This window comes from Rhineura floridana, chromosome 9, assembly GCF_030035675.1.
Source record: "Rhineura floridana isolate rRhiFlo1 chromosome 9, rRhiFlo1.hap2, whole genome shotgun sequence".
Taxonomy (NCBI): Eukaryota; Metazoa; Chordata; class Lepidosauria; order Squamata; family Rhineuridae; genus Rhineura; species Rhineura floridana.
This window is the reverse complement of record NC_084488.1, coordinates 117733517-117757638: the sequence shown is the minus strand read 5'-3', so window position 1 is coordinate 117757638 and position 24122 is coordinate 117733517. Positions and strand designations below refer to the sequence as shown.

Here is a 24122-nt window from a genome sequence, read left to right as displayed (position 1 = left end):
TTGATAGTGTTGTTGTGAATTGCCTTCCACCAATATGTTCCAATGCAATTTACAGACATATCATTGAAAACAGCTAAAATAATTTTTAAAACAGTACAAGACCACCACCAACAGCACAGAAAGAACACCTAGGCAGAGATCGTTGCATCTACCCGGAAAAGCTTGTCGAAACAAAAATGTCTTCACTTTTTTTTCAGGAAAGTACAGACAGTGAGTACCTGTCATATCTCGACAGGAATACTGTTCTCTACAGAACATATTACCGGTGCTTAAAAGAGTTGCATTGGCTGCCAATTTGCTTCCAAGCTCCATTTAAGGTACTGCTGCTGACATATATAAGGCCCTACGCAGCTTGGAACCAGCCTGTCTGAAAGCAAGTCTCCCCCTGTTACAGGGGTCGCCAGAAGAGCCCTCTTGGTCATGCTCTGCCCTGGGGATATTCATTTATTCCCACCTTTTGGAATGGACTCCGCCTGGATATCTGGCAGGTGGTGACTGTACTGGTATTTTGTCAACTAGTAAAGATGTACCTGTTCACTCTGGCTTTCCCAGACCTTTGCTATGTTACACCATGGACATGGCAGGTGTATATGTTTCTACTATAATGGTGTCTAATGTGTTGTTGTGGATTATCGTGCTGTACACTGCCTTGGTAATGTCTGATTTAAAAGTGGTATTACGAATGATTTTAATGGCTGAATAAATAAATGGTGCCAAGAAAGCACCAGCTCCAGACTTAGGCATTTGAAACCCACAACACGGAAAGGAAAAGATGTGGAGAGGAAAAGTGGAACCGTTGAAGCTAGAGTGGATTAGCAGGACACAGACTGTGGGTGTGAGTTGGGGCGTATCCATGTGTAGAACCCCAAACCTGTGTTGGCCTTTGAAAAATGCATGCTTAATTCCTCTCTGTACTGAGGGCTCCAGTGCAGAGAGGCACGGCTAACACCATACCACCCTACCCCATATATGCCCACTTGACACTTTCAATCCGTGGGACTGGCATTGTTAACAGGTACCAGGTAATACTTGTTCTCCCCTTGTTCTTTTGGTGTGGCAACACCTCCGCGTTGGAACTCCCTGCCTATTGACATCAGGCAGGTACCTTCGCTGTATTGTTTTTGGCACCCGATTAAAATGGTTTTGTTTAGGCAAACTTATCTAGACACATAGATGTTTGATGTGCTTTAATCTCTTTTTAGTCTACTGTTATTTAAAATACTGTTATTACTTGTTTTTAGCTGTTTTCATTGATTTTTTTACAACCACTTAAGAGATTTCTCACAAGCAAGTGGTATATGGTTAAATAAATAAATTTGCAAATATAGTACTGGTTGTATTATTATTATTATTATTATTATTATTATTAGAGAGCCAGTGTGGTGTAGTGGGTGGAGTGTTGGACTACGACCTGGGAGTCCAGGGTTCGAATCCCCACACAGCCATGAAGCTTATTGGGTGACCTTGGGCCAGTCACTGCCTCTCAGCCTCAGAGAGAGGCAATGGTAAACCCTTTCTGAATACCGCTTACCATGAAAACCCCATTCATAGGGTCGCCATAAGTCGGGATCGACTTGAAGGCAGTCCATTTCCATTTTTCATTATTATTATTAGTGGTAGTAGTAGTATATTATTTTTGTATTTATTTAATTTATACCCTGCGCTTCCTCCCAAAGCAGCCCAGGGCAGCAAACACCAAAAAAGTTAGAGCAACACAATTAAAAATAAAATAAAAGCATATTAAAAATATGTTAAAACAACTGAAAACATATTCAAATAATCACATGCCCTCACAGCTACTAATTTCAAGATTACCAGTAGCAGCATTTTTCAGCCATCAAATGCCTTGATCAACAGCAATGTTTTTACATTCCTCCTGAGTGATAATAATGAGGGAGACAGATGCACCTCACCAGGAAGAGCGTTCCACAACTGCGGAACTACCACCAAGAAGGCCCTGTCATGGGTCAGTGCCAACTGGGCTGGGGCAATTGTTATTTCAAATGCACCTCCTCCTCCTCCATTTAAGCAGCAGGAAGACAAATAGCAGACAAAGTATTATCGGGGCCCTTTCTAAGACCTCACCATATTTGTGTAGGTAATGGCAGCATCCAAGTATCTTCCCCTGAGTTTGCCCTTCTGTTGTTGAGGCCTCAACAGAAGTTGACTTTACTTCTCCTCTCCTCCAGTTAGCGCATCCCCTTGCTAACTGCAACGAACAAGTGGAATATAGCTTTACAGTTGACGCTGGACACTGTGATGTGGTGAGTGATCATGATGAGTTCATACAATGCTAGGTTTGCAGAGTGCTTGTTTTAAGGTTTAAAGGTTAGAAAGGCTTGTCCCCCCTGCCATTTCAGGAACTTTGATTTTGTGTATGCTGTCTTTTTATCATCATTGTTGTTGTTGTCGTCGTCATCATCGTCATCATCATCATCATTGTCTTGCTGGCTATGTACTCCTCTCCTCTGCAAAGCCAGCACTAGAATGTGTGTTCAGCCCCATTTTTTTTTAAAAAAAATTGCAAACAGTTGTGTGGTTGTCGCTGCACATCAAGTCTGCCTACATAAATTACACAGGGGGGTGGATATCTCCCTACTAGACACAGATGGAGCTTGCAACCATTATGGGCATGCCACTAACAGTGCCTTGCAAAATGTTACCAAATTCTTCCAAGCTACACAGGAAGTGGATTGGACTGTGAAAAACCAACCCAAATGGTGTTTGCATTTTGACCAATTTGTAGGGCAGTCCAATATCTCAGAGAGGAGTTCAGATCTCCTGCTCCCCTGGTGCATTCACTATAGCTGCCCAATTTCCCTGCTTTTTAAAGTTTGATAGAAATAGCTGTGGGCTATAGGTACATTCTTAAACCGCAAGGTTTTTTGCCAATTAGTGAATTTCCCTGCTTTTTAATCCGGGAGGTAAGAGATGGGATCCTGTGCAAATTAGCACCAGCAGTAACAGAAATAGTTCAGCAGTGTATTTTAAATGTTATATTACCATCAAGAATGCCTTTATCTTTACAAGAGGGTCATGGCTTAGTGGCAGAGAACATGCTTTGCATGCAAAAGTCCCCACATTCAATACCCAGCATCTCCAATTAGGGCTGGGAGAGATCCTTATCTGAAATCTTGTCAGTCAATACTGAGCTAGGGACATCTATTGTTATAGGAGAAGACATTAAAAAGGATCTTATTCTCAACGCAGCAGCAAAAAAAGAAGGAGGGGCATGGCTGTGACTATCATGAAGAGACCCTGCACTTTTTGATTTGCTACTGCACTGCTGGTCACAAACAGAAAAACCACTTGGCCACCTCATTAGTGTAATATGGTATTACACTAACTGCAAATATTTGATGCCCCTGCATCATCAATGGGTTTAAGGGGGTTGTCCTGAGCACATGGAACCACTGCTGTTGCTTCTATGGCTATAACAGAGTGAGGTTAAAGATAAGTGAAATGCAAAAAGAAAAAACAACAACACAAAAGCCAGTAACACTTTCCTAAATGCAATACCATACCAACCACAAGATTCCTATGAATAAGGCAGAAAACTCCGCATCCCACAACCAGTCAGGATTCATAACCAAAAACCCAAACTAAAAAAATCCTAGCAGCCAGTCAGCCAAGGCCACAGAAATCCCCATGCAGCACAACCTGACCTGGGGACTGCAGTTAACGCAGAATGCTGCAGCACAATTGCTAACATGAGTGAGATCCTAACAGCACATTACACCTCTGCTCTGCAATCGGCATTGGTTGCTGATTTGCTACCAGGCCAAGTTCAAGCTGTGCTTTCCATGTTATGGGTGCCACATAGTCCTTGTTCTGCTCTTGTGTGGCAGCACCTATGCTTTGGAACTCCTTGCCTATTGACATTAGGCAGATGCCTCTTTTCAGCACCTGCTAAAATCAGTTTTCTTGAGGCAAGCCTCTCCAGGCATGTAGAAGCTATTGTGTTTTTAAACCTGTTTTTAACTCACTGTTGGTTTTATTATTTTGAACTTTTTAAAATATCTGTCCTTAACGCTTTTGCCAATAATTTTATTGTTTTAAGTCTTTCTGTAAACACCTTTGAGATTTTTTACACTAAAGCGGTATATAAATGTTGTAAATAAAAATACATCAATAAATGTTGGGGTCACTGTGGCCCTTGAGTCTCTTCCAAATTTTAAGAACCAAGGAATCTGCCTTATACTGACTCAGGCCATTTTGTACCATCTAACTCAGTACTCATGACATGGACTAGCATTGGCTGTCCAGGATTCCAGGCAATAGTCTTTTCCAGGAATTGAATTTTGGACCTTGTATGCAAAGCATATGCCCTAACGATGAGCTACAACCCTCCCCCTGTTTAAAAAAGTATCTTTTAAAAATTTTATTTGCAATTCACTCTTGAATGCACATCATACCTACAACATTTATTTATAGCACATTCAACACCCATTTGAAGCACATGAATCCCACCACAGAATCATGGGAATTTTCATTTGTTAAGGGTGGTGAGAACTATAACTGTGAGGGGGAAACTACGCTTCCCAGGATTCTTTAGGCGAAGTCATGGACTTTAAATGTGAGTTGGATGTGCTTTAAATGTGTTGATCTACTTAATCAACTTTGCCTGCATGTAAATCGTTTTAATTAATTTTTCAAAATGGAAATGAGCTATAAAGTATACTGGGTGACCATGTGCTACTCACCATCTCTCAGCCTATCCTCCCCTCAAGATGAAAACAACAGAGTACCATGACCACCCCAAGGAAGAAGGACACACTTAAAATGTAGAGAAAAAATCATCTACAACCATAGTGTGAAATCAAATACTCATTGGGACGCAGTATGAAGAAATATTTATATAAACATGACTATCAAATATGTTTATTAATTACACAATCTGTAATTGATATTTATAGTGCAATCCAATGTTTGTTTACTCAGAAGCAAGTCCCAATGTATTCAATGGGGCTTACTAAACTGGGAAGTGTGCAGAGAACTACAGCCTCAAGTGATAAGGAACTTGTTATTTCAACAAGCCTTTTAAGCTGAGACCTTATCCCAGTCTGAGTCTGTGTTGGAATTGCTTTTTAATATGTTTTAAGCCTTTTCTTTTTTTTAAAAAAGTTTTTTAAAGCTTTTAAAAAATGTTTTCAAAGATGTTTTAATAGATTTTAAAGTCTGTTTTTTATGATGTTTTAAAGTGCTTTTAGTACTTTTGTTTCCTGTCCTGGGCTCCTACTGGGAGGAAGGGCAGGATATAAATCAAATAATAAATAAACTTCATTCACCCAACCCAAAATTCAGAATCATGCCTCTTTAGGCTGTTTTCCAACTGTTTATTCTTGCTTTATGGTTACTGGATTTTAAGGGGATTTATTTCTTGTTGTGAGTTGTCTTGGTTTCCAATCACCAACCCAATCAGAGTTGTTAGAAAGACTCCATACACACACTGCAGATGTATAAATACATACAGCCCATATAATACTTTATTGTCAAACCACTTGGTCATTGCGAAAAATCAGTATTAATTTTAAACAAATCAGTATTAGTTTCCTACATAAAAAAATGTAATACCTAAGTAAGCCCTGCCTAATTGCTTTAAAACAGGACTGGAGAAGAACAGAAAGAAAGTCCCTCCCCCATTTTTTAACTCTGTCCCACTCACCTCCCATCTGCTGCTGCTTTCTCCCTTCGTTTTCGGCCATTTTCTCTCTCTCTCTCTCTCTCTCTCTCTTGCTTAATCACACAGAGCAAGCTCAGCAGAAGGCCAGTGTGAGTCACATGTCTGTTGCCCACCAATCACAGGAGCAGACTTCCCCTGCTTCTTCCAAGTAACTGGAAGGGGAGGGGAAGAAAGAGTGAAACGAAAGAAGTGTTTCTTCTGCGCATGCAGTACATTATAACCCACTATAAGGCATTTTTTAATCACTTAATTAAAAATAAACCATGCCCTTTTTTTAATTTAAACCTACTTCAGATGAAGTACTGTGTATGGGGCAAGCTCAGGGATTTGATTAGGGATACCTTACAGTCATCTCTGAGTTGTCATCAGACAACAGATTATGTCAATTTCAAGAAAAAAAGTCCAAATGGCTTCTGGTTTTTTTTCCTCCCGGTTTTCACTTTAAACTGTGGATTCTCTGTGGGGGGGTTGTGTATCACCAAGAAAACTTCCAGAGTTGTAGAGCAAGCAATTCTGAATCCAACCGTATAAGACTTGTGTTTGTTTTGAATTGCGACTATACAAAGCACCAGAAAGGAGTGGAAGGGTATTTTCATTTAACATGGTAGAACGCGAAAAAGCCCTGCTGACTATAGTATACAGTCACTCTCGTGGCTGTATAATATGCCACTTTCTACAACATGGACCATGAAGGACTCTCGCCAAGGGTTTCTTGGTTTAGATTTACTCACTCTTGTCGAGATCGCTAGCCTTGAGCTTGACCTAAGGTGGGTTGCAATAGCAACAATATCGCCATAAATCTATATACACTAATAGGCAAAAAAAACCCTCTCGGTTTAAGAACATACCTATAGCCAACAGATATTTCTATCAAACTTTCAAAAGCAAGGAAATTGGGCAGATATAGTGAATTTTGGCATTATGATTATGTCTACTTTACCAGTTTAGAAGTTCAAACTGGGCTGAAGTGCTTTGCTGCTAAGCCGTAATCTTCCCCTAAATATTTTGCCCGGTAAGGAAATTGCCTGCTTGCCTCCTTTTCTTCGAGCTGACAAGTGTTGTTTGGAGCTTAGTGATGTATAGTGCTCCCTTAACCTTTCAGATGCTTACCACAGTCAATACCTTGATTAACACTAATGCTTAGCTTGGCTAACTGCAGGCGCCTGCTGCCATTTAAAGCAATTAGTAAATATTCATAAATTCCTTTCATTTCAATATCTTTTTTATGTTACTGTTTCAGCTATAAAGCACACCCTGAGCTGTTTTGTGCTGGATTCCTGGTCATGGTGCATCATTTTGCTGTGACAGTTATAGCAGTCTTCGAGTGGTGGGCTGTCTATTGAGTACTGTTTGTGCCTGGGAACGAAGTCTCTCTGTGTGCTACTTACAACTGAAGGTTCTGTAATCCAAATTCTTTGTGCCAGAATACCCAATGGCTCTTCTCTAAATAAATCACGTAGATCAACCATTTTAAAATAAATATCCTTATTTGGCAACTTTTTATGCTGCATTTGGTCAAGGTAGTGGAAGAAACCAGCAAGAACAACAAAAATAGTTCCTATCAAGAACTTTGGGTGGAAATCCTAACTCATTGTGGGTAGGATTCAAGCAGATTTATTTATTTATTTTATTTCATTTCATTTATATACCGCCCTAAGCCTAATGGCTCTCTGGGCGGTGTACATAAGAGAAAACAGCGCAGTATATAACTACAATAAATATAACAAAGTCAAAAGCCAAAAACAAACTAACAACAACAAAAACCAAACAGCATCATAATACAACACTAGTAAAATACAATTAGAGTACACTTTAAAGAGTACCTTTTGTTATTTAGGGTGTAATAGGGTACAAAATGGATTTTCTACCTCAGGTCTGTCAAGTTCCATTTCTTTTCTTTCATATCCAACTCAGTCAACACAACCTTTGTGTGCCCTCTCTCTCCCTTTCTCCCTCACACTCTCTTACTCTCTCCCTCACACACACACACACACACGTCATTGAGTTGGAATTAGGTTATCTGAAGAAGTCCATCCATTGCATCCAATGTAGGAACATAGGTAGCTGCCTTATAATGAGTCAGACCTTTGGTCCATCTAACTCAGTATTGTCTGCACTGACTGGCAGCAGCTCTACATGTTTTCAGGCACAGGTCTCTCTCAGCCTTACCTGAAGATGCCAGGAACTGAACCTGCATGCAAGCCAACTGCTCTGCCACTGAGCTTCAGCCTTTCCCAACTGATGGTTGTGGGAGTGTGCCACTTCCTTGATGGTTGACTAATGAATGAATGAATTCATTCATTGGTTGACTAATAAATACTCTGGCTTGACGTCCCATGTCTTGGTCAACACTGAGTGCCAGATCGGGGCTCGTCAATCTATATGTACAAGTTTTATTTTTGTGGTCGTTTTAATTCAGGTTGCACATTTTCATTGATGACATCATAGCACAAAATGAATCCTGATGTGCTCACATCAGTACTACTTCTTTTTTCTGAAGAGCTTTAATCAATTCTGGGGAAGATCTGTAGCTCAGTGGCAGAGCATCTGGTTTGCACACAGAAGGTTGGTCCCAGTTTCAATACCTGGCGTCTCCAGATAGAGCTGGGAATGTCCCCTGTCTGAAACCATAGAGTTCCACTGCCAGTCAGTGCTGACAGTACTGAGCTAGATGGATCAGTGGTGTGATTCGGTGTATGAGAGCTTCTTGTCTTCCATATATATTCCTGCACATCAATAATTTCTGCCTTGAAACCTCTGCCAGTAGCCATCTTGAAATTTGATTATAAAGCAAGGTATTTAAACAAACAGACCATGTTAAAAGGAATCCAATAAATTAATAATAATAATAATAATAATAATAATAATAATAATAATAATAATTCAGAAATATTTTTAGCTTCCCTTGAAATGCCTAAAAATGACTTACTGGATCTGGGACGTTCTGAATTCGCCTGCCATTATTACCAACCTGATACTGTCAGGAAAGAGAGGACCAGAAATACCACATATACATTTCATGTCTTTTCATGGTTCATAGCTTTATTTTTACTTTTTTCAGCACAAATTGTTTGCTTTATTTTATCAGCACACTGCCTGGATCTCCCTCCCCGCCTTCCAGCAATACAGCCGTTGATTTGAAGGCACAATTTCTGTCTGCAGGTGTGATTAAGTTGCAGCTGAAAGGCTCACTTCTGTTTGTGCCAATCAATATTTGATTGCGCCCACACAATAGCAGCACGTAGTAGGGCTGTCAATGGGTTCTCGGGACACCACACACGAAACAGGGAAACACTGAAAGCAATGCTGTTTGCCTCCATTGCAAGTAAAGGTTTGGTAAACTTATGTTAGTAGTGAGATCTATAGCACCAGAACCTTGATAAAAGTGTAACCGTTAGTGAGGGCAATCAGTCTTCAACTGTGGCATGACTGTCTCAGGCTAGCATTAAGCCATGTAGTTCCCTTCATGACTGTAAGTAGCAAAGAGGCATCCTTTTTAAACATGCACGCGCGTGCATGTGTTTGTGGGCAGGGGAAATCATTACCGAACAATAAAAAGTGTTGCTTTTATTGTAAAGGGCAGTTTAACCTTTGAATGCAATTAGAATTGGGTCTGATTGGGCCATAGCATCTGCTTTCCTTGCAGAAGGTCCTAGGTTCATTACCAGGCATCTCCAGGTAGGGCTGGGAGAGGCTCCTGTCTGAAACCCTGGAGAGTCGCTGCCAGCCAGTGTAGGCAATACTGAGCTAGATGGACCAAGTGTCTGGCTCTGTCTAAGGAAGCTTCCTATGTCCCTAATGAAAAAGCAGCGCAGATTGCACAGAGAGAGAAAGTGAGGCTTCTCATTCCCCCCTAGACACAATACAGAAACTGGCTCTCCTGGTATGGCATCAATTGGCTTTGGTTAAATATATGGATTAGTTTGTTTTTGTATTTATTCATGTGATATGATGGCTAGAAGAATCCCAAGTGCCTGCCTGGCCCCTTGGGCACCTAAAAAAAATAATAATGTTGGTTGCTGAAGTGTCTGTGGTCCACAGTGTCTCTGCCCACCCCCTACCCCCATGACTGCTGCATCCACAGCTCAGCAAATGTTGTCAGGGAGCTGAATAATGGATTGGAACATGCCAGGCTTGAATCATCATTGCTTGTTATTTGTACTTAATAATAACAGTGACCATAATAGTTAGCATTTATACTGTATAAGAGATTTAAAGAGTTTACTTTCATGCATCAGCTCAATAATCCATTCAAGAACTTGTAAGGCAGCTCAGTGGTATTATCTCCAAATTTAGGGGTGGGGGTCGGGGAGTGGGCCTTAGATTGAGCAAATAGCTGCTTGCCAAGAGTTCATGGCTGCTGCAAGATTTGATTATGTATTTATAAGATTTCTTACCTGCCCTTCACCTTAAGGTCCTAGGGAGGTTACAATTATACCATCGTACAGTTCATTTTAAAACTGGGCTCCTACTGGGAGAAAGGGCAGGATATAAATCTAATAAATAAAAAAAGCATTTTAAAATTATGATTACATTTATATTCCACCTTTCCTCCAAGGCATCAGGGTGGCATACAAACACAGTTCTCTCCCTCCCAATTTTATCCTCGCAACAACCCTGTGAGGGAGGTTAGGCTGAAAGACTATGACTGCCCAAAGGCTACCCAGTGAGCTTCATGACTGAGTGGGGATTTGAACCCTGATCTTCCAGGTCCCAGTCCAACATTCTAACCACTACACCACATGACTTCCTGGCTCATAGTTCACACCTTTGGCCCTCCAGATGTTGGTGAGCTACAACTGACTGATGGGTGTTGTAGTTCACCAACATGGGCAGGACGAAAGATTCCCCACCCTTGTACTACAAATACTACAAGATGCTGATTATACTCTTTTGGAGTGTTCTGCTTCTTTATTGAGCTGGTGATAACACCTGCTTGCCACTTTTCCAGAAGTCTCCACCAAATACCTTATGCTTCGTAAGAGATGGTCTGGGGAATAAAAGGCTGGCAATGGTCTGAGTTGGTCATTGACCCTGTGTGGGATTCTCTATGGAACTCTGGAGGAGAACAGTTGTCAGGGGCGTCACTAGGACGGTACGGCAGATGAGGGCCGCACCGGGTGACACCACCAGACGGGGGTGACACCCAGAGCTGCCCCCCCCAGGCACCGCCTAGGCACCAACGAGAGTCTTCGCGTGGCGCGCTGGCTGCCTTCCTCGGCTGTTAGAAGGTGGAAGCGGCGGCAGACAACGAGGCGGCGGCGCGCTCCCAGGCCCTGTCGTTCGGCTGCACGCTCCTAGAGGGCACGTGCGTGCTCTGCCACGCACGCGATCGCTCAGAGTCTGAGAGAGAAGGCACTGCGGGCCGCACTGGGTGACACCAACCCTAGTGATGCCACTGACAATTGTTTTCCTGGAAAATACATATACACTCTCCATGCACACCTGTTGGAGCAGACCATAGCCTATGGATTAGTCTTGCTTCAAGTTGCCACAAGTCTCCTTCCCCCCTCCCCCACTAAGGACGAGCGTGGCTAGTCTTATGAAAGATTCACAAGCAGATCCTAGTCTTTGTTGCAATGCATGGGTGGGTGAGTGAATAAGATTAGCTTTCCAACAGTTATTTACGTTGATGAATGACCCTAATTGGATAAAATAGACTGGTTCTGCTGAGCTAATACCTTTGAATATCTTGTCTGGGACAATTAATATTCCCTTGTCATGTATCCGTTCAAGCTATTAGAAGAATGCCTTATGTTCACACTCCTGTCACGTTTTAACAAATGATTTTGTCAAGACATTCCTTATAGGCTATTGTTGATAGATTGCTAAATTTTTGGTATCCCATTACATATGTAAAAGCTGTTAACTATACCTTTCAACATGCCTACAAGGGCACTTCAAAAGCTCAGTTTGGAAAGTAATTGTGACACTTGTTTGCATGAGAGTTCCAATAAAAATTAAATCTAGTGAAGAGAATTGAAAAGATGTGCTGATATTATTTGTAAAAGAAAAAAGTACAAAGTACCTTTAAAAAAAAACAAAAAAAACTAACTCTACAGTGAAGTTGAATGATTCCAATGACATGCTACAAATGTGACCCAAAGGTCATATCAGCTTGTATACTGCAGAGCTTCATGTAATGCCAGGAGAAGAGAAGACTGAGGGGAGATATGATAGCACTCTTCAAGTCCATGAAAGTTTGTCACATAGAGGAGGGCCAGGATCTCTTCTCAGTCATCCCAGAGTGCAGGACACGGAATAATGGGCTCAAGTTGCAGGAAGCCAGATTTCGGCTGAACATAAGGAAAAACTTCCTAACTGTTAGAGCCATAGGACAATAGAACCAATACCTAGAGAGGTAGTGGGCTGTCCGACACCGGAGGCATTCGAGAGGCAGCTGGACAGCCATCTGTCGGGAATGCTTTGATTTGGATTCCTGCATTGTGCAGGGGGTTGGACTTGATGGCCTTATAGGCCCCTTCCAACTCTACTATTCTATGATTCTATGATTTCTTTTGTTTATTAAACTTATTAGTCGCTTGTTACCTAAAATATCCCCAAGCGACTTAAATTAAAAAAGAAATATAAAAAAGAAATGTGGTATAATGAACCAAATGAAGATCTTCCTCAATAGTTACAAAACTCACTTTTGAATTCACATACAGAAAATACTACTACTAAATAATTTCAATTGATCGCTTGCTTGCCATGTAAAAAGTCTCTAAGGCTGCAATCCAATACACAATTATTTATTTATTTATTTATTTAATTAATTCAATTTTTATACCGCCCATAGCAAGGCTCTCTGGGCGGTGTACATTGGATAAATATATATATATTTACATTCAATTTAAAAACCACCTGATCATCAAATCAACAATTTAAACATACAACAAAAGTGAGATTAACATAATAAACCCATATTAAATACAAATCAAAAGTAATTAGAGAAAAAAAAGATGAAACATATAACTATCTTTACAAACATTAAATACAAATACTAAAATACTAAAATACACAATTACCTGAGATTAAGTCCCATTAAACCCATTACTTCTGAGTAGACATGTATTGGATTGGAGCCTTTGTGTCTTACAAATATTTAAAAACATAAAAGTATAACATAAAATCAAGAAGGGAAAAATACTGTATATATAATGAGATGGATATATGTATACACACACAAACATTAATACAAATGAAAATTCAAACAATGAAATTAAAAACTAGCTAATGCAATAGTCTGACCTTAAAAGCAAGCAAGCAAACGAGCAACAAATTTTTCTAGTGTCTCTGTAAACATTTGTTCACAATAATTGTTTCAATAGTGTTATATATAAGGTGTGCATTGTTCTTATTTATTCTTATTTCTTATTTGTAACTGCACTTTTTTTGCCTGTTACTGAAGTCATCCTTAGGACTGCAATAGTCCTCTGATTGTGTCACAGTCATTGCTTAGCATATATCCTTAAGGTTTGGGGATGTAATCATTTTTAAAAATGAAAACCTGTGCACTCAAAGCCAACAGCCTTGCAGCCATTTAGCCTGAGTGTCTAACAAGAAATTCATCTCATTTAATCATATATCTCTTGGGTGGACTGGAGGTCAGTTAAGGTAATTGCTCCATTTTGTAATCTACCACAGAACACCTTAGCTAGGCAAGGTACACAAACTTAATTGGTTTTAACCACAATATGTACCTGATCAGACATAGATTGGTAGAAATCTGTCTTTTTTTATTTAAATTTAAACCGTGTACTCCCCAACATTGAAAGCCTCTCTGCCACTGACTGGTTTTCCCTTATTCCTCTTCTCACGCTTTCCACTCTGTGCAATCCAATACTCTTCCTTTCCACATTTTCTCCTTTTCTGACTATAATAGCTGTGGAAGGTAACTCAATGGATCATCTACGTCCCCTAGCTAATTTTAATGTCTGGCTATCATTTCTTCTGATTTTCACAGTGGAAGCAGGCTTTCTACTTAATCTTTTTGGGTTTCCCAAAGTGGCTGATATTGACCCCTTTGGGTTGAAGGGACTGTGAAGGGAGTGAATTAAGATATAGGGACCAAAAGGGGGTCAGAAAGGGCCTAGGGGTGGAAAAGAAGTTTACAAGGTAGAATGCAGTTTTTCAAAAATGAACTAGGAACTATGAGCCTCAGGAATAAAGGGGATGGGCATTTGCAGAGTGCACCTCCTTTGCCAGTGAGGAGCCTCTGTATTTAATAAGGTTTCCATAATACAACAGTATTCCTCATTTTTTACATGTTCTGATTCCTAGTTATGGTGATTTATGATTCATAAATGCTGATTATATATTGATATTTCTTGACTTTATTTCATTTACATTCCTAAGCATTGGGGTGCAGTTGCGAACAATTTTCCAAATTCATCAAAGGTTCACTGAACTCAGACATTTGGGAAACCCCAGTCTACATTGATGGTTCCACAGAACAAAGATCACCACAATCATTTAGTCAACCCTCCTGTGCAAAGACTGACTCTCCTTATGCCAAACATCAAGAGGGGTTTAAGGGGATTCTAGTCCTCAGCTTATTTGCATGTCTGTATGCATGTTATCTTTTACCATCATATTTTTACCACCAGCAAACTAGGGTTGCTGCTGGTGTACCGTCCACCCTGCTGCCCGGCAGCTTCTCTGACTGAGCTGGTGGAGGTCATCTCGGCTGTGGCGTTGGAGCAGCCAAGAATGATAGTCCTGGGTGATTTCAATGTCCATGCTGAGGTTGCCTCTAGTGTTCCGGCTTGGAACTTCACGGCCTCCATGACGACCATGGGGCTGTCTCAAGTTCTCACCGGCCCGACGCATTGGGCAGGGCACACCCTTGACTTGGTTTTTGCTCCAGATGAAGGAAGGGGTGGTCTGGAGATGGGGGGGTGGATGTCACCCCATTGTCATGGTCAGATCACTTCCTGGTGAAGTTTAGACTTATGGCTCCGATCGTTCTCTGTAGTGGGGGTGGACAGATTAAGATGGTCCGCCCCCGGAGACTAATCAAATCCACAATTCCTGAATACCCTGGGGGAGTTCCCAGTAGATAGAGCAGGTGACCCTGTTGAAGCCCTTGTCACGCTGTGGAACAGCAAGGCACGTCGGGCTCTCGACACAGTTACCCCCGAGCGCCCTCTCCGGCACTCTGGAGCCCGGCTTGCACCTTGGTACACCAGTGAGCTAAGGGCAATGAAACAGGCTGGACGACAGCTACAGCACAAGTGGCGAAAGACGTCCTGTGAGGCTGATTGGGCACGAGTAAAACATCATAACCGTGCCTACTGTGTGGCGATGAGCTCGGCGAAGGCCCACTTCTCTGCCTCCATCGCATCCTCAAGTAGCCATCCAGTTGAGCTTTTCCATATTGTCAGGGGTATGTTGACATCAACTCCAGGAAATGGAGTCTTAGACCCTTCAGAGGCCCACTGTGAATTGTTTGCAAGGCACTTTGAGGGTAAAGTTGTTCGCCTCCATAGCAGTCTTTTTTTTAATTTTATTAATTTTTATTCAAATTTTCAAAAACAAAAAAAACACAAAACAAAAACAATTATACAAAAAAAATAAAATGTTGACTTCCGATTTGTCACAGATCAACCATAGGTCTACAATATATAACAATCCTATCTCTAAAATTATATTACAAAATCACTTTCCTCCAGTAGTTATCTTAATTAATCATCAAATCTCATAAACATTACTTTATTCTTTCCACAAAAAGTCCAAAAGAGATTTCAATTCCTTGAGAGATACATCTTTCAATTTTTCTCCAAATAAACATGTCGCTTAATCCATCTTGATTCAAATCTATTAGGTCCAGTAATTTCAATAGCCATTCCTCCATTATCTATATTAATTCCATCTTCCATCTTCAATAATCCTGTTAAATCCAGTAATTTCAGTAGCCATTCTTCCATTATCAGTATCCCATAATAATCTTGTTGTCATAGCCATAATCCAAATAAATATATCGATTAATCCATCTCGTCGAATCTATTAGGTCCAATAATTTCCATAACCATTCTTCCATTATCAATATTAATTCCATCTTCCATCTTCAATAGTCCTGTTAAATCCAGTGGTTTCAGTATCCATTCATCCATTATCAGTATCCCATGATGATCTTGCTGTCATAGCCATAGTCATATAACAAGAGTCTGATGGGAATTTCCCCCTTCACAAATATGTCCTTGCCATCAATTCTAAATATGTTGCTGAAATATTGTTGTAAAGTCACTTCTCTGCTCTTCTTTTTTACAAAATGCACTGGCTCATCTCTTAAGAGTTTTTCCATTGTCACATATTTGTAATTAATTCCATAGATTTTTTCTATGTCAAGCTCCATCACATCATTCCAGTCAAGAAAATTATCCAAGACGTTGATAACTTTATCACTAATATCTTCATTAGTTTCTTCAGAGACAACGTTGAATTCCAAACAGTAAACTTTATTTCTAACATCCGTAAACTCCAGATCTTTTTCCAATTCCTCATTTGTTCCAGTCTCCATGGCTTGTATCTTCCCTTTAATTTTTCTTTTCTCATCTCTAATCCCATCAAAATCCTCTTTCACAGAATCCCCTATTTTTTTAAACTCCTGCATCATTTTGCTAAGTTCAATTTTCATCTCCTGTCTGCCCTGTCTCAGGGTTTGTTTCATTATCTCAATCTCACTCATTATTTTCTGAAACATAATTTCTTCCATGGTCTCAGTCACTTTCCTGGTTGTCATTCTTAAAACCACAAAAACAAAAAATTATTTCAGCCACAATTGGGTTAATGTTTCAGGCTTGCAGACATCAATACAGCCTGTCTTATCTCTTATATATTCAGGAAAACAAAACAAGTTTAGTTCCCAGCTTCAAGCAGTTAGTGGCGTCGTGAATAAGCAGATTCGTCAAAATGAAATAGACCAAAAAAAAAATAGTTCCAGACATGATACTCCAAAGTTCATAAATCAAATTTGTTTATTTTTTTCCCCTCCTCGAAATAAAAACCCCTCTTCCGTTAATATCTTTAGAATGCACTTCCAGGCCCGCTTTTTGCAATAAAAACAAAGATAAGCTTTTTTCGATTTCTTTCCTCCTTAGTTTCGTGAGTGAAAGAGAAATTTTTTAACTCACCCAGTTCCTTATAGCTGATTCATTGACAAATCTCTTTTTGGTGCAACAATTTAAACCAAGTAAAAAAAAATGGAAAGAAGGATGCTTGCCTGTTAGTTCGTTTTTCTTTGAAGAAAAGATAAACGTGTCGCTTAATCAGCAAGAGCTTTGATGGAAGTCCGTCCGGCATTCGCTGGCTGAACTTTCTCTCATAAATTAATGAAATCCAGTCCTCCCAACAAAAACAGGCTTTGTGGTTAATCTCACGTTTCTCCCTGACCAGGAGAAAATCTTAACCAGTCAAAAAAAAAAAACATTCTGACTGATTAAAGCTGAAAAAACTTCATCTAAGACAAGAGCTTGTCTCAGAGGCAGCACAGGCGAATCACCCTTCCCGGAAGTCTCGCCTCCATAGCAGTCTTGATGCCCCCTCCACGTCTACTGTAGTCTCCAATGAGGTGTCCAGTGCAACGTCTGCTGCAATTTCTTGGGAACAGTTTTAGTTGATGTGGCCTGATGATGTGGAGAAGGTGCTTGAGATGATGCAGCCAGCAACGTGTCTTCTCGACCCTTGCCCTTCTTGGCTTATTAAAGCTTGCTGAGGGGGTCTGACCAAGTGAATCCAGGGTGTGGTCAACTCATCATTGTGGGAGGGAGTGGTTCCAGCTGCCTTGAAAGAGGCGGTGATTTGACCACTCCTGAAAAAACCCACCCTGGACCCATTGGTTTGTGACAACTACCGACCGGTTGCAAATACCCCCTTTTTAGGGAAGGTGATTGAGAGGGTTGTGGTTCAGCAACTGCAAGTACTCTTGGATGAAACAGATTCTCTTGACCCATCCCAGTCTGGGTTCAGGCCTGGTTATGGGACTGAATCGGCCTTGGTCGCCTGATGGATGACCTTTATTGGGAGAAGGACAGGGGGAATGCGACCCTGTTATTCTTACTTGATCTCTTAACGGCTTTTGATACCATTGACCATGGTATCCTTCTGGGCCGACTTGGTGAGATGGGTATTGGAGGAACAGTTTTACAGTGGTTCCAGTCCTATCTCCAAGGTCGCTCTCAGAGAATAGCATTGGGTGACTGTTTTTAGGCCCCCTGGCAGTTGTGCTGTGGGGTGCCGCAGGGTACCATCTTGTCCCCCATGCTGTTTAACATCTGTATGAAGCCCTTGGGAGCAGTCATCAGGAGCTTTGGGGTGTGGTGTCAGCAGTATGCTGATGATACCCAGCTCTATTTCTCTGTAACATCTGAATCAGGAGAGGCCGTGCAAGCCCTGGACTGCTGCCTGGACTCGGTGGTGGGCTGGATGACTGAGTCTGAATCCTAGCAAGACAGAGGCACTGTGGGTTGGTGGTTCCTAAGTTTGGATAATTGGTCAACTGCCTGCTTTGGACGGGGTCATACTCCCTCTCAAAGTGCAGGTCCGTAGTCTGGGGGTGCTCATGGATCCATCTTTGTCACTAGAGGCCCAGGTGACCTCAGTGGCTAGGAGTGCATTTTACCAGCTTTGGCTGGTGAGACAGCTGCGGCCATTTCTGGACTGGGATAGCCTGACCACTGTTGTCCATGCACTGGTAACCTCCAGGATGGATTACTATAATGCATTGTATGTGGGGCTGCCCTTGAGGTTGGTCCAGAAACTGCAGCTGGTGCATGTGGCGGCAAGACTGCTCACTGGAGCAGGGTATCACCAAGATGTCCCCCCGCTGCTGAAAGAATTGCACTGGCTGCCCATTTGCTACCGGGCCAAGTTCAAAGTTCTAGTTTTGGTGTACAAAGCCCTATACAGCTCGGGACCAGGATACCTGAAAGACCGTCTTACCCCTTATATGCCCAGTCGATGACTGCGCTCTGCAGGTGAGGGCCTCCTGCAGATACCATCTTATCAGGAGGTTCGTTCTGCACAACATAGGAAACAGATCTTTAGTGTGGCAGCACCCACCCTGTGGAACTCCCTCCCTTTGAATATTAGGCAGGCGCCATCTCTGCTATCTTTTTGGCACCTGTTGAAGACTTTTCTTTTTCAACAAGCCTTTTAAGTTTATTTATTTATTTTATTTTATTTGTATCCCGCCCTTCCTCCCAGCAGGAGCCCAGGGCGGCAAACAAAGCATCAAAAAACTTTAAAACGTCATAAAAACAGATCTTAAAATATGTTAAAACAAAACAGCATCAAAAACATTTTAAAAAAACAACCTTAAAAAAGGGTTAAAAACATTATTAAAAAACATATTAAACAATTCTGACACAGATGCAGACTGGGATAGGTCTCAAATTAAAAGGCTTGTTGAAAGAGGAACGTTGAGAGCTATCCCAGTCTGTCTCTGTGTCAGATTTGCTTAATATGTTTTTAATAATGTTTTTAACCCTTTTTAAAAAGTATTTTAAGGTTTGTTTTTATGATGTTTTAAAGTGTTTTTAGTGCCTTGTTTGCCGCCCTGGGCTCCTGCTGGGAGGAAAGGTGGGATACACATTAATTAAATAAATAAATGATAAGATTTCCTGCCTCAGACACCAAAATGTCTTAGGTTGTCTTTAAAGACTCTAGTAGCAAGGACCGACCTTCTATATTTGTTATGTGTTAAAGTGTTTCATTTATTTTATTTTATTTTTGACATTTTATTCATTTCACTCTCTTGATTGCTACCCTGAACATTTTGTGATTGGGCAAGCAAAACTGAATGAATTCAGTCAATGAGGCGTGACAGGGATGTTTCAGCTAAAGAAGTCTGCCCCCCCCCCGACACACCCATCCTGTGCTAGCTGTTCAATCAGATTCTTGCCTGTGTGTATGTTGGTTCCATTTGTTCTTAATGCAGAATATGAAATAAAAGGCTAAAAACCAAGTCTTGCAACAGCTTGGTAAGGAATGGTAGGTGCATTTATTATGGCAAATGGCAGATCAATGTTGTTGGCACCATGTCAAATGTTCAGCTGCTCACTGTTCTTTGCTTTCTTTTATCACAGCTCCGGAAAGCAGTGATGGATCATATATCTGATTCCTTCCTCGAGACCAATGTTCCGTTACTGGTTCTCATTGAAGCAGCCAAGAGTGGTAATGAGAAAGAAGTGAAAGAATATGCTCAAGTATTCCGCGAACACGCAAACAAGTTAGTGGAGGTAAGTTGGACTGCTGGCAGAGGCGCAACACCTTGCCTTGGTGGGGATGTGATGAAACAAAATAAAGTTCTCTGATTAAAAGTTACTTGAGCTGCAATCCTATAATATATATAACTGGGAGTGAGCCCCAATGATCTCAATGGGACGTAATCCAAATAGAGACATTACAGGAGGATTGCAGCCCAAAGCACATTTAGGGTTTATTGTGAGCCATTGCTTATTGTGAAGCCAATAGGACTGCCAAAAATACAGTGGCTGGATTTGTACATAATTCTAAGTTGAGATTTAACCATGGTTTGTTCAACAAACTACGAGACAGATGAGCACAGTAGCCATGGCTTGTTTTGCCAAAGCTGGTTTTGTTTCTAGCAGCTCTTGCCTCATTAGGAATAGCCAAACAAACCATAGTTAAGCAGGGCTGTTGCGTTTGGCCATAATGCCGTGGGCTCCTACTGGGAGGAAGGGAGGGATATAAATATAATAAATAAATAAATACGTTTTTAAAAGCCATGGTTTGTAAGCCAGCAAGAAACCATGGCTTTACGTCATGGTTTGTTGCTAAAAAACAAATCATGGTTAGTTTGCTAGACATTTAAATAACCCACACATTGACTAAACAAACCATGGCTTAGCACTATGTGTGAATCAGGCTTCAGTGTGTGTGTGTGTTTGACTTTTCACTTCAGGAGTGGAGATGTCTCACGTTTGGTTTAGTTAAAATCTATTTATTTCCCCAATTTAGCCTTATAGTGTCTTATATTTCACCACAAGCTTAAACTGCATCTTGTCGATTGAGGGCTCACCCATATTTCCTCTACTTTGTCAATAAATGTCTCCAACATCCACAAGTAGATTTCACTTAAATCTTTGCCAGCCAAGCAGTACAGCTGGGTGGCTATGTGTACCAGGCACAGAGCCAAATAGATGTTCCAGTGCACTATAGCTGACAGAAATGGATTAGAAAGCACATTGGGTAATTATTAGATTGTCTCTCCAAAATATTTAATGCAGTATTAAAAAGAGGATGTGGGGTAGCTTTCTGGTGAACGGTCCTTATATGCCTAAACAACATAAATAAAATAGAAATAGTGGTGTTCCTTTCAGACTGAAAGCCTTTATTATTATTATTATTATTATTATTATTATTATTATTATCATCATCATCATCATCATCATCATCATCATCATCATTATTATTTGAGGATTAAGTGGTTTCAGGACCATAGCCTAAGGTTTTGTGCATACGGTATGTCTCCTATGGCATGCCTGCGTAAAACTCCTAGCTTGGTGTAGACCCAGTGAAGCTGACATTCCTTGAAAACATAGGCATTCCCCTAGAGGAGCTCACAGTCACTTTGCTTAACCTCGAGCCTGGGTTCAGATGACATGATAAGCCACATCTTAGCATGCTCCAGGAGCCAAAAAGACTAAAGCAGCTGCTAGCTCCTTTCTGGGAACCCACATGTTTGCACAGTCCCAGTAAGCCATAGTTTGCCTTATAATATAATGTGCAAACATGAACGTTGTGGTATGGGAAACCCCTCACAGGCATCCCATTTGGGGTTGCATAGCCACTGCAGTTGGTGCCAACCACATTGTCATGCTTTAGGACCAGCTCAGCTCTGGGGCTTATGGGTTTGCAGGGGGTTGAATGCAAAAAAATTAAACTGATTGAGAAGAGCATGAATAGGTTGGCTGGTTTGTCGCTGTGCAGCTAAAGTTGTTTTCTTTCTAAAAGTGTAGGGAAATTTTTGTTTGCCCACCTCCTGCTGTTGCATGATTCACTTTTGCAAAGGTCTAATTTACATGGTGCATAATGAATGCCCTGCCCTTGGGACATGCAGGCAGGAGATGTTGCAGGTGTAAAATGGGCACCTAAGCGCCTATATCTTCTTAGTTTAAATTGCAAGCAGGAGACTATTTTCAGGGACAAAGGGGCTCTTCTGGAAATACATCTGCATATTGCAAACTAGGTACATTTGCACTGCAAGACAGATGTTCCTGAGTTTGGATGCTGTCACCATCTTCTACAGTCCCCATACCTTTACATGTTCTCTTAGCAGGGGTTAGGAATAAGTGGCAATTCTCAGGGTTCCAGATTTTGCCTTGGTGCCTCCAGTATGTATTTTTTCCTGTTTTTCTAAAGTGATAAATATGATTTTACTATTTGGGGATGTATCCAACTAAATAGTTGTGCAAAGTGACCAATGAATTAAATAATCACACCGTATTGAACCCAGCTAAATAATTGTGCATGTAGAATTACTTCTGCTAGTGCAACAGAACATCCCCTTCCTCTCTTCCCTCAGGTGCCCTCAGATCTGCTCTGGGGGGTTCCCCCAACCTTCTGAAGCAGAGTTGAGGGTAGTGTGGGGGAAGGAGAGGAAGGGGGAGTTCTGTTGTGCTCACAGAAGTTGTTCCACGTGCACAATTATTTAGCTGGATTCAACACATCGTTCTTATTTAAGCTCCAAAATGACTTAAACATAATAATTCAATACACAGTTAAAAAAATAAAACCCCAATATAAAAGCACTAAAGGTGATCAAATCCTAAAAAATTCTCCCTCCTTTCTCCAATTTTGAGGATTTCCCACATAAAATACCATTAGCAAAAGCAAAACAAGAACAGGAACCCAATATCCAAATGCAAACTCAGGAAAGAATGACAACTAAGTTGGACTGGAGCACCTTCCATAAGGCATTTGGATTTTTTTAGTTTAGAAAATAACCAGTTAAGAGGCTTATAAAAGTATGAACTGTGTGAGGAGGCAAGACGAAGGCTTTCACGCAGTGTATGATCAGGCATTTACAAGTCCACTTGCCAGTGTTGAGTGGCCCCTGACATCTTGCAAGTAGGTCACTTGGCAACACACAACCCCTCAGCCGTCCAGGTGTCATTTCAGCTACATTTTTTCAGGCAGGTACAAAACTAGATGAAGGGGAAAGGACTGGTGGGAACCACAAAAATAGCTGTCTAGAGAGCAAGTGTGGTGTAGTGGTTAAGGTGTTGGACTACGACCTGGGAGACCAGGGTTCGAATCCCCACATAGCCATGAAGCTCACTGAGTGACCTTGGGCCATTCACTGCCTCTCAACCTCATGAAAACCCTAGTCATAGGGTCGCCATAAGCCGGAATCCACTTGAAGGCAGTACATTTACATTTTTAGCAAACCAACACTTGTAGATCCCTAAACCGAGCTATTTATTTTTAGAAGATGTGGCAAGAGCCAGTAGCTTGGATGTGAAGTGTGTGAAGAGAAAGAGAGGCTGGTGTCTTTCAGATTCACAATTTGCTTGCAGTTAATGGTGTGAATTGTTATTAGTGATATGAATCGAGCCAGTGGCTTCAAAGCAAGCAGGAGCCCCTTCACATCTGAGTTATTTAGCACCTAAACCAAACACTAGCCCTTTCAAGGCTTGTGTTGAATGGGGAAAGAGATTTACAAGGGAGGGGAAGAGATGTGTTTTGCTTGCGATACTTTTTGTCAGGTAGCTCCAGACCTCTTACCAAATCATAACAACAATGTAGCAGCAAAAATAATAATGGATCAAAAATGCAAAACCAAACCAATATAATGTATCTGCGCTGGTACCACTTTCAAGAGATGTTCGAAGTGCGGCTTTGTAGGTTTCTGAAGAGTGGCCTCCCATACGAAAATCCAACCATGACCAAAATTTCACTAAACATGTTGCCGCCCACGTTGTATTTGAGATTTTGCCCCTTAAAGCATTTTTGTTGGGCTTTCAGTCCAGTAAGGGAAATGAGCCAATTTTCTTGAAGCAAGTGGACCTTTGGAAAGTGGAGATTAAAAATTTGTGGAAAGTTGTTTTGTGGTCTTTGTTTGTCTGAAAGCGGCCTTTGTAACCTTGTAGGCTGTACTGGCTGGAATAGTCATTACCAAACTGTTTCCCCCATGGACCGCTTCAGAACTTGTGAGAATCTTGGTGGAACACTTCATGATTTTTTCTGCCTATTTGTAATGGGCTGTGCTAGACGCTGTAGGATTTTTAACTGTATTTTTATCACTTCTTTTATATCTTATACATTGCATTTTGTTCTGCTCCATAGAATTCAAACGATAATACAATATAATATAAGAAATAAGGGAAGAAATTAAAATACAATTAAAATCAATATGAGCATTTAATATGACTGATGCGTCATCTCCCGTCTTCAACCATAAATCTACAGACAT

General features: G+C 41.0%; 1 protein-coding gene across 7 annotated transcripts in view; it reads left to right on the top strand.

The window, feature by feature from the left end:
• The window catches only part of CTNNA2 (catenin alpha 2), an 810025-nt gene that overhangs the window by 592099 nt on the left and 193804 nt on the right, over positions 1 to 24122 (top strand). For all 7 annotated transcript variants that reach the window (XM_061583441.1, XM_061583440.1, XM_061583443.1 and 4 more), the window contains one exon: positions 19771 to 19923. In XM_061583441.1, the coding sequence (XP_061439425.1) occupies positions 19771 to 19923 (153 nt within the window). The remainder of the gene's footprint in view (positions 1 to 19770; positions 19924 to 24122) is intronic.